This window comes from Pygoscelis adeliae, unplaced genomic scaffold (assembly GCF_000699105.1).
Source record: "Pygoscelis adeliae isolate BGI_AS28 unplaced genomic scaffold, ASM69910v1 Scaffold129, whole genome shotgun sequence".
Classification (NCBI taxonomy): Eukaryota; Metazoa; Chordata; class Aves; order Sphenisciformes; family Spheniscidae; genus Pygoscelis; species Pygoscelis adeliae.
The window spans coordinates 535,130-545,689 of record NW_008825431.1 but is presented as its reverse complement, the minus strand read 5'-3'; the positions used below and the strand labels follow the sequence as shown (position 1 = coordinate 545,689).

Below are 10,560 nucleotides of genomic sequence, written 5' to 3'. Positions count from 1 at the left end.
ATTTAAAAGACGTGTAGATGAGGCGCTGAGGGACATGGTTTAGTGGGCACGGGTGTGTTGGGTTGACGGTTGGACTCGATCTTGGAGGTCTCTTCCAACCTTAATGATTCTATGATTCTACCCGGACGCACAACGCGGAGAGCAGCGCACCGGGGCCGATGAAGAACCGGGCGAAGCTCGATGGCGCAGCCGAAAACCCCGCGGTGGCGGCTCGGATGGGGAGCAGAGTGGGTCCTTTTAAATGGTTTTAATATTTGGAGGAGCAAAGCCTGGAGAGACGAACGCAGCTGCACGGCCCCGGGGGGATTGGACCCAGGGCGCCGCAGGTGAACGCTTGCTCATCAGCAGACCGTACGTTTCCTGCTCCGTACGGGCACGGCTGGGCTCTGCGTCTTGCACCAAGCTCGTGCACACCCAGGTAAGGGGAAAAACAAGCAAACAAACAAAAAAAACACCTCATTTGCAGGGTGTTGGTGAAGGCTCGGCAGTGCGGAGCGGTCGGTGGGAGAGCACGAGGAGCGAGCAACACCGGCAGCGAGACAGGCAGCGAGGCAGTGACACGATCTGTCCAGGAACTGGGGCAAACCTCCTCCTTGCACCAGGCGACGCGCAGAAACACCCGCGAGCGGGTGGCAGCACTGGGGCCTGCAGGGACGCTTGTTTCTGGTGCCCAAGCAGCAGGCACAGGTTTTCTACCTCCTCGCCAACATCCGTGAGCGTCAAGACAACTGGCGACCTGCACGAGCCACCACCATGAATCCCCGTCGGACAAGTCGGCAACACACAAGCAGCTTGGGTCACTTGGGGTGGGTCAGACTGCCTCGTTGGCAGCTGCAGGTTGGCTTGGAGGACCCGAGCGGTATCTACGTGGAGGTACCTGCAGTAAAAATGTCGAGACTGGCCTGGACGGAGGATGAGCAGGAAGGTCTGGCTGTGGAAGCGGCAGAAGGCAGGAGAAGGGACGGCAAAACAGCTGGTGAGGCACCATGGTCAGCAGATCTTCAAGCTCTCGGCTCATGTCTACCACCAGCTAGTTGGGACACCAGGGTTGAGAGACAACAGCCGGAGAGCGAATCCTCGTAACTCACAGAGAAGGGGGATGGGATGGAGTGAAAAATCGCCGACATCTCCTAAGAGGGACAAAAGGGCACATCCAAAACCGATACACGGTCACCAGCCTAAGAAAAGCCCGTGAGACGTGATAAGGAGGCAATAGCTGCAGTCCCTCGTCCTCAGTGTCATCGCAAGGAAACCCGGCTGGACCACCCGGGCACGAGTGTCTTGGCGCTTGTGAGCTGGGGGGGTTGCGATGGTGTGACCGCCAGAGCAAAATCAATTTTATTTAAAAACAAAATGACTTCCTTTCCCGTAAGGTCTCCCAATGAGCTCTGACAACACTGCAACATTATTTCCTACCTACTCAGACGCTTCTGCTTACCCTGACGGCTGCATCTCAGCCACGTCCTACGAGACGAAGGCACGAGGTCTTCTCCTCCGCGGCTGCAGGACCAGGAGTATTTGCAGGGCCCCCGGCAAGCGCCGGTGCCGAGGGTGGAAGAGGTGGCGTAACAGGACAGCGCCGAAGCGGTGCGCCGGGCTGCCAGGCTCCGCTCCAAGCTGCCTTCAGCGCCACGTGGCACAGAGCCCGGCTCCCGGGCTTCCTCCCCAGGGACCAGGCGCCCACACCGTCTCTCCATGCGAGACGTCTGCTGGGAACGCGACAGGGCTTCGCATCACACGCAGTCGAGCGCTGCCGAGCTCTCCCCAGCATTTTGCAGCATACTCCCGCGGACACAAAGGTGTCCTTGACCCCTTGCTCCTACCTTGCAGCAAGTGAGCAACAGCAAAAACAGCCAGAAAGACAGCAAGGGCTCTTCCCCGGGCTAATTTTGCAGACATAAAGCTGAATCCACGTTCCTTTTCTAAGGTCCTTTTGTACCTGATCATCTGTGATGACAACCACCCGTTTGTTTCCATGCACGTTTTTGTTGCCTGAGGGGCAGATTTAAAAGAAGGGTAAATAAAAGACAGTGCTGGAGGTGTGCCATTACGTCTCGCTTTTGGACCGCAGCGCAGCGCCCGAGCTCCCCGTCCCAGGCGGACGGGCCCTCTGCTACTCGTCCAGAAGCCTTCAGAAATCAATACAGCACCTTCAAAACAATGCAGATTCCCTTTTGTGTTTTCGAGGTGTTTGCCGTGGCCAGGAAAGCTAGCGACAGACATTTGAAAACGTTCTCACTTGCCTTCTCATGAAAGCTTCGACTCACAAGCAATCTGAGCTCGTTAGCAGGGATACTGGGAGGAGAACAGCTATTTCATGGTTTGCTACAATGATGAAAAATGGGAATGAAGCGGCCGCTTGCATTTACCAGGCTGCAGTATTGCTGTAGGGAGGCCAGGGCCGGATTTATAGATGCATTCAGGATCTTGAGAGGAATAAAGCCACTTCCTCGCCTGCCCAGGGGCTGATACAGCTCCCACTACCCCGCACCGTTAGCGCGTTCCAGCATTAATGCATTTTTCCTCCCTGGTGGAGAAAAATCTCCTTCACAGCTGGAGAAACAAGACAGGGGAAGACTGGCAAAAAGCAGGTCTTTGCAGGCACGTTTGGAAGAGTCTTAAGATGCTTCTCCCCCTCTTGTAAGCCATCAGCCCCCTCCCGCAGCCCCCACAAATTATTCTTGTGAGCGCGCTGCCTCTCCTCGTGCAATGCGAGCCGGCAGAGGGGAGGAGGCCCTAAGCCCGCTGTAAAGGCTGTTGAACTCGAGAGGAGCGCGGCACCGTTGTCGCTCTGGCTTAGGATCGTCGCGGCAAATCCTGCTCCGGGGACCGTGGGGTGGGAGTTTCTCACTCAAACAGAGCTCAGCAGCGTCTTAAACCCACCCGGGAGCACGTGGGTCGTGCATCAAACCATGACGTGAGCACCACAGCTGGGGCAGAGCAAAACCTAGCTCGCTCGCTCAGCGATAGGCCTGTCTGATTTTTCGCATCTGCTATCACCAAAACCGCAGAGTCCCGTCGTTTTTTACGTCTTGACATTACATACAGACAGGGGCGTGCCATGTTTCTATGCAAAACCAAATTTATAATTCTAGATGGATACAAATAGACCAAACGGCTACAGTAGCTCTTACCTTTATGTATATTCCAGGCTGTTAGAGACTTACTGGCTACATTAAATATTAAACCATTTTCCTACCCACTTCAAAGAGCAGGATTTTTTTTTTTCAAGTTCATTGGTGGTGAGACGTGCCAAGCAAGGCTGTCTGGAATAACAAATACCTCTTTTTCAGTCTGATCCAAAGACCCCTGATGTCACTGCAAGGCTGAGGTCTTTGTATTGATTTCAGCAGGCTTTGGGATCAGGCTTGGGCCACAAAAAGGAGGTAAGAGGTTGATGCAGCTCGAACGTTCCCTGCGCTTGTCCTCCGCAGCTCAAACCTGAGGAAGGAAGAGTCGCCAAGGGCTCGCTTACACTGCACCGCACTCGGCCTCTCTCAGGGGCTATCGAAAGAGGTGGCCACTTAAAGCAGCTTACGAGATTAGTGGAGAGCAGGTTCATTAAGGGCTATAAAAACCAATGATCCAGGCGTATCTTCTCCTTCAGGATGTCCACTGTATGGGAACATCCCAGCAAGAGCTAGGCAGGCTCCAGGGGGTTCAAGCCACGCAGGTCCCCAGAGGTCATCTAGCAGTGGCCCGTGAGGCACCGTCCTTGGATGGTTATACTTCAGGGAGCTGCAGCCTCAGTTGTTTGGACGTGCTGGGTGCTGCACAAGAAGAGGTGAAGTTCAGCCCTGAAATTTGGAAGTGAAAGAAGAGCAGCCTTGAATTTACAAGGATGGGGTCAGTACAGGAGTGTAGATAGCCCAGACCCATCACGTCCATTATCTTTTTGAGATAATCCTATTTAAAATATGTTGTCTCCTAAACATATTTCTCAAGTGTCAAGCTTGGTTTCTCTGCTAAATCCTTGGGCAAAAATTCCATCATTTTAAACAGGTGTTTGCCTAAACCTGAACAGTTGTTAAGTGATAACGTACCACGCTGAAATGAAACAGGCTTCTCTTTTTCCCATTGCGTCTCACGTGCTTACATTTGTTTCCTGGAAAACCTGGATGACATCCGGCTTCCTCGCGAGCTGCTGTGCCAGCGTGCCCGTGCCATCCGGGGCGTCCCGCAGCCCGGCGCGGAGCAGGATCCGTGCGGCGGCTGCCTGCTGCCCCGCGCACGCTGCGTGCAGGGCTGTGGGGGAGACAAGATGTCAAGACAGGAGCTGAGATTGCCCGGCAGGTTTGGCCTCAGCCCGCTTCAAATGCGAACATCGGATTCCCAGTGAAGGAAACCGAGTGAGCGGAGGGAACGCATCGAGGGTGAAAGATTACTTTTCCCAGTTGCAACACGCAGCCAAGCAGCCGTGTGATGGCGCAGCAGGGCTCAGCTGCCGCGGCTGTGCAGATCTACAGCAGCGATGGGATGACTAAACCTGCACAAGCAGGGGACACGTCCTCTTCCACATCCAGCCATGCTGGTAGAAAAACGATCAGCCCGGCTTACCCCAGCTATTACCCCCCATCTTCCCCTCACAGGTTACTAGTCCCTCCAACCCACTGAGCGGTACTAGCCTGGCTGAGCCAAAGCCAACCAGGCTTGCAAACACAGTGGGAGTATTTAAGTCAACTTGGTGCATTTTGACTGAATCATGGGCAGAGGGTGCCCACGGCAGGAGGGGGAGGCTGTGGGACAGAGCAGAAGGCCTCCGGGCTTCTTATTGCTCTGTGTTTGGGGTGGGTTTAACAGTGACGTGCAAGAGAGGGGCTTGAAACTACTCTGGATGCGACCGGGGTCCTTTATGGGCTGGGGCTCCCCGCCAGCTCACTCCAGGGTCAGGGAGTAAATCAGAAAGGTTTCCATGCACTGCGTGCAGCAAAGAGCATCCCACAGGAGGAGGCTGAAATACCCAGCCGAAGCCCCAGCTCATCCCACAAACCCGTCCGACAGCCGGCGCGCTGATCCAGCGCGGCTCCAGCACAGTCAGGCAGTCCTGCTACACTTGGCTTGTGCAGCGGGGTGGGCCAGCCTTCTTCTCCCGGCCTAATCCTGCACAGGGGTGAGTATCTTTTACGCTGAGGATCATTAGCTCCTGCTGCAGGCTGATGGTGACCATGAGGCATCCTGATCCCCATGGATAATCCATGCAGGACATTTTGCAGGAGCAGAGTCTGAGTGAGACGCTCCCCAGGACACAGTGACGCTAACACAGCAAAGGTGCCAGGGAACGGGGCAGCCGACGGGCGCGAGGAGCCACCATAAACGTCCCAGGGTTGGACGAGTTCAGCGGAGCTCAAATTTACTCACTGAGGGCGTGGAGGGAGAGATTGAGAGATACAAGACTGTTCATGCTCGCCGCTGAAGCGTGTTATTAAGCAAACCTGAAGACTGGGTAAGTTGCTAATTTTGGCAATGGCTGAAAGCATTTATACATGCTTTTTTTGAGAGATGCTGATGCAAGAGATGCCTCATACTCTTACATTGGGAATGCCAACTCACTGGCATTACTATAGCAACTATATTTACGTTCAAGCTCTCTGTTATTTGCTCATAAGCTATTCCTAGGCAGTTTGCTAAGGAACCGAGGCTTAAGAGCTTGTGCAATCGTTGTATTTGTCTACCCACCCTAACCGTTTTGAATTGGCTAATTTCAACCAAATGTGATGGCGAGGTGGTGGTATCAAATATACTAAGCTCCTGAAAGTTTCATGCAAAATAAGCAGCTGGGTAAAAAGAAACACCAGTTAGCATCTCTGTTCTTCCCCCAGGGGAAAGGCCCCAGTGGAGGCTCAACCACGCCATTAGACATCAGAAAGTCCAGCAGGAAGAGAGCCACTGAACGAAAGCTGCAAAAGAAACCTACACGTCACGCTGCTCCAAGAGCCGTTTACATACGTGCATCTGGCATCCCCTTGCACGCTCCGCCGAGCAGACGCAGCGCGGGCTGCTTTGGAGGCTGGGCTCCTGTTACTAAAGCGCGCTCTCGCTGTCATACAGAGGGTTAACAAATAGCTCGGCAGCCTTACCGGAACGGCTCTTCCCATCCTTTGCGTGGACATCAGCGCCGAGGGACAGCAGCATCTGGATGGTGTGCGCGTGTCCTTCCTGCAGTGGTGAGGACAGGCACGTGGATTATTTATTCTGAACCAGTTCCGCATAATTTCTCACCTTTGCATTTAGCAGAAATAACACAGGCCTGAAAAGAAAGGAGGCCGCAAGCGATCTGTCCCTAACTGCACACGGCACCTGGAAGGGCACAGACACAGATCCACTCTGTCATGGTCAAATCTGGGGCTACCAGGAGCTGCTCCAGGCTCCAGAGGGCCTTACAGCGGCTGGAAATCAGGGTCGGCTGCCTGTGGCAGTGCAGGTCGGGTCCATTAGCCAGGGTTCGCCCAGGCACAGCAGACACACTGCCATTACCCTACAAGAATCGTTCACAGAGATGCCACTGGGCATCCAGCCCTCCCGCTGGCAGCCCGTGAGAGGAGTCAGAGCTTGGCCCTCGGTCAGCATCTCTGCACGCCTCACGTGCCCCTGGCAGCAATTTCGACCCAGAGGCTGAAAAAGCAGCAAGAGGCATCCCAGGAGCATAATTCTCTCTGTGAACATCTAACCCAATGCTTTAAAATCAAAAGTGTTCAATTAAGACCAATAGTGCTTAAAATCACGCTGCAGTGCAGAGCTGTCTCTGGTGGTGGTGGTATGGCCGAAGACTGAGAGCGGTGCCTCGGCAGGGCAGGTGTGACAGACACACAACCCTGTCCAGGTCCAGGCAGGTGGATCTGCTTTGGACAACTGTAGATCCCGTATGATCTTCCCGATCGTGGTCAACAGATCCACCTTGCACAGCCAGGACCTTGAGATGTGAGGAATTTGGAGGACTGTCTCCCAGCGCGGCTCTGCCTTTGCCAGTGGCTGTGGAGGAGTTAATGCACAACCAACCTCTGACAACTGGGTGACACAACCTAAAGACATTTCTTAATAGCAAATTAGTGCACTAATTTGTCAACCGATCTTGCGTTTGCCTCTCCAGTCCTCGCCTTCAATCAAGTAACTCGATTAAATTGCTTTTAACTTCAGCTGGCCACAGAGCTGTAGGATCCCTGACTTACCTTTCATAATTGGCAGCTGGCTGTTAAAAGGACTAAATGTCAGCAAAAAGCCGTGTGATTTCCCACACTGTAAATCCACTCCAAGTACCACAGGGATCTAGAGTTGCTCTTACTGAAGTGTATTTCAGGTCAGAGAGCAGAACCTGTTGCTGATGTGGCCTGTTGCGCATCTGCCCGCAGTACCCTCAGGCACCGGCATTTCCTAAAGGATTACTCCAGTATTTGTAGTGCCCTGTGAGAAGGCGCAGAACGCCACGCTTACACACCGTCACAACCCACAGCGTCCTCTATCTTTCCTCTGCTGGTAGCCAATTTTAAACGCTGCAGGGGAAAATGCAATACAGCCCCCACACCCCTCCTCTCTGCCCAAGCTTCTCCGTAAATAAATCCTCTCTCCCTAAATAACACGCCTGATTTTGTAATTACTTCTTCAATGCAGTGAATTACTCTTTGTCGTGCGGCATGAAAATGGAAGGCCCTTATTTTCATCCCCACCTCCCACTCTTTTCCCCCATTATCGTGTGACTCAGTAACATGTTCCCCCCTGCTCAAGGCTCCCATTTCCCTGCTGCATGCACACCCCCTCTCAGTGGCAAAGACAGCAAGCCAGGAACTGCTTTAAGTGCCACAGCCTTGGCAGCAAATTGAGTTGATTTGATTTTCATGTATTTATAAATGCAAAGTAATAAGAAAAGAAGAAAAAAAAACCACCAGCCAAACAAATGATGCTGTAAATATGAAGTGACACTGAGCCTCGGGAAGGAGGAGAAACCCATCAAATCGCTCCCCAATCAGCCGCTCGCCAAGACAGGGCTGGGATCTTCTCCAAGGCACATTATATTCCCCAATAGCCTTGCTGTTAAACGTACCCTTGGCAACCACAAGGGCTTTCAACATGGTTTCTCAGAGCATGAGGAAGGGAAGCTGGGAGAAAGGCCTCCTTTGTGGGAGCCAGCAAATGCCACGGCTGGGTCCTGCTGGAGGAGAATACTGTTGCCAGCACTCCCAGTAAGTGTCATTGATGCTTTTGTAGGAGCAGGGCGCTGGGATGCTGCTTCGTTCCCACTACAAGTCTAGACCAGGCTCTGAGTGCTGCATGTTAAAGCTCATGAGGTTTAACATGCAGGGATCTGAGCAGGAACTTCCCCTTGCTGCCAGCTACCAGCATGCTGCACACTGTGGTGCAACAGCACCAAGCAGAAGGGAGGCAGCAGGGTCCCAGGAGGGATGTCGGTCAGCGGTGAGGCTTTTGGGATCTGTTCTGCGCTCCCAGGGAGCGTTGCAGGACCCACAGCCCACCAGGCCCCGCTTCCCGCACAGGCGTGAGATGGGAGGAGGTTTTGAGCTTTCTGCTCAAACGACTCTCACTGCCTGGAATTCAAAACAGCTCCTGTGTGAAGGACACAGATAAGCACCCGGGAGCTCCCTCCGCCTTTCCACCTCTCCTTTCTCACATCTGACCATGGGCAGGCCAGAATCCGGCCTACTGGGACAAAGAGTTGCTGTTTCACAGCGCATCAGCCATCTTCTGTCCAGCAAGCTGCTGACATGGAGACTGGCCACTGACCAGTCATGACCCAAACTGCCAGGGCTGAAGAAAGACAGAGAAATAAATCTGAGCAGCGTTTCATCCACGTCTCCTCTGCCAAGTGAGTGGGAAGACGCTGGTCAAGAACTGTCACAGCTCATGAACTGTTGGTACCTACAGCTCCCAATAACTAGCAGGGTGGACTCCCTTCAGGTATTGCACTTTGGTCCAAAGGCAGCAGACTGGAAGAGTGAGGCTCACCAGAGGTGTGGGTCAAGCCTTATCCACAGCACGGCCAACTGGATGCGTGGCAAAGTGGTCAACATCTAAACTAGCCTGTTTTAGATCCCTGCCTGTAGCACACCAACCGGCAAAGACTTTGTAGAGGAAGCCTGGGAAAAGGAACAAACCTTGGCTGCGTAGTGCAGTGCTGTGAGTTGGAGGGCCGCCGCTCTCTCGTTGACATCAACACCCAGCTCGGAGACGAGGAACTGGATGGCTTCATCCTGGGCCGTGACGGCTGCCCGGTGCAGAGGCTGAGCGCCTAGCGCGTCCACGGCTGTAGGACAGGCCTGGAATTGGGGAGGAGGGAAAGGGAAAGCAATGAACAGCCTGGCCAAACCTTCAAGGACAATCACCAGCCCAAGCAGAATCATGTCTGCCTGCCACGGCCATGGTGATGGCAATGAACACGTGGGATGTCACCAGCAGGACCAGTGCAGTTGGTAGCACCATGATTTGCAGACCAGAGCAAGCTCTCTGCTGAGCTTGTTAAGTGATAAGCAAAACTAGTGCCAAAAAAAGAAGAATCAAGCCCCCTGTCTCTTCAGCTGGAACATATATGATGGGTTTCAACCCTTTAAAGCAGCAAGAAACAACCCACATCCAACCTTTGTGCTGGTGGAGTACAACTTGGACACAGGTAGAGGGAGGGAGATGGGTTGATGACCATGAGATCTCTTCTGTGAGTCTCTGAACGTGAACCGCAAAGACGTAAAATCTTTACCCAAGAAGGGTAACGGAAGTAATGCACAGTGCACTCTTCTTAAAAGATATAATCCAGACTCTTGAAGTCTAGTGGGCCTGACTCACGGTTTTATAAAACCTAGAAGGTAGCAACACTGCCATTAGCGTTTCCAGTGCTGCTTCATGGCAGTAAGCCAGGGCACCACAACAAGGAAATTAAATCAACTAGTCCATCTTCACTGCCTGAAATGTGAGACTAAAAACATAAGCAAACTTCACAAATGTTTTATCCTGTAAGGGCCAGATGAGCGAGGACAAGCACATGAACGCCTCCTGAAGTCAACAAGTATCTACGCACTCAAACACAACCTGGGCATCAAACCATCTCTGCCAGGTGAGGTTGCGTGTTACGGCTGAGTAAGTCCAAAGCCTGTGATCTTGAAGAGTGTGGTACCACTTTCCCTGGCCCGCTCTGTGCCATGCTGGGGGCTCAGCTGGCCAGTTCAACCTGCCAGCGTGGCACAAACAGGTTCACTGGTTTTGCCATGCTAGCTTTCTGCCAGGCCAGTGAGGTGCATCGGTTCGGCACAGTGTCCAACGAACACCGGAGCTGGGGCAGGGGAGAGGCAAAGTAGGTGAGAAGGGAGGCAACAACCCCACCTCCGGGAGAATCAGCCATTAGGTGGGCTCCAACCATCTCACATCAGTTCAGCAGTCAATAAATAATGCAGTGGTCTGGTTCCTGCTACGCACAATTGGCTCTAATGACATCCCTGTTATGCCTTGTATGTGGCAGGAAATCGGAGCTGACTGGGAGACAACATGGGAGCAGCAGCTGCCACGAGAGAAGGAGGCCAGAGATGAGCTGCTGCCGGCGCAGCCAGAAGCCTCCGGCTTATA

The 10,560-nt window shown here is 53.3% G+C and overlaps 1 protein-coding gene across 2 annotated transcripts in view; it reads right to left on the bottom strand.

Annotated features, from left to right (window-relative positions):
* Positions 1–3,163: 3,163 nt before the first annotated feature.
* The window catches only part of ANKRD16 (ankyrin repeat domain 16), a 16,687-nt gene continuing 9,290 nt past the window's right edge, over positions 3,164–10,560 (bottom strand). The window contains exons 5-8 of one of the 2 annotated variants that reach the window (XM_009331006.1): positions 9,105–9,266; positions 6,078–6,156; positions 4,097–4,245; positions 3,164–3,770 (exon numbers count right to left, since the gene is read on the bottom strand). In XM_009331006.1, the coding sequence (XP_009329281.1) occupies positions 3,747–3,770; positions 4,097–4,245; positions 6,078–6,156; positions 9,105–9,266 (414 nt within the window). In that variant the 3' untranslated portion in view covers positions 3,164–3,746. Of the gene's footprint in view, positions 3,771–4,084; positions 4,246–6,077; positions 6,157–9,104; positions 9,267–10,560 lie in introns of those variants that run through there. The other variant, XM_009331008.1, reaches the window with a different exon arrangement.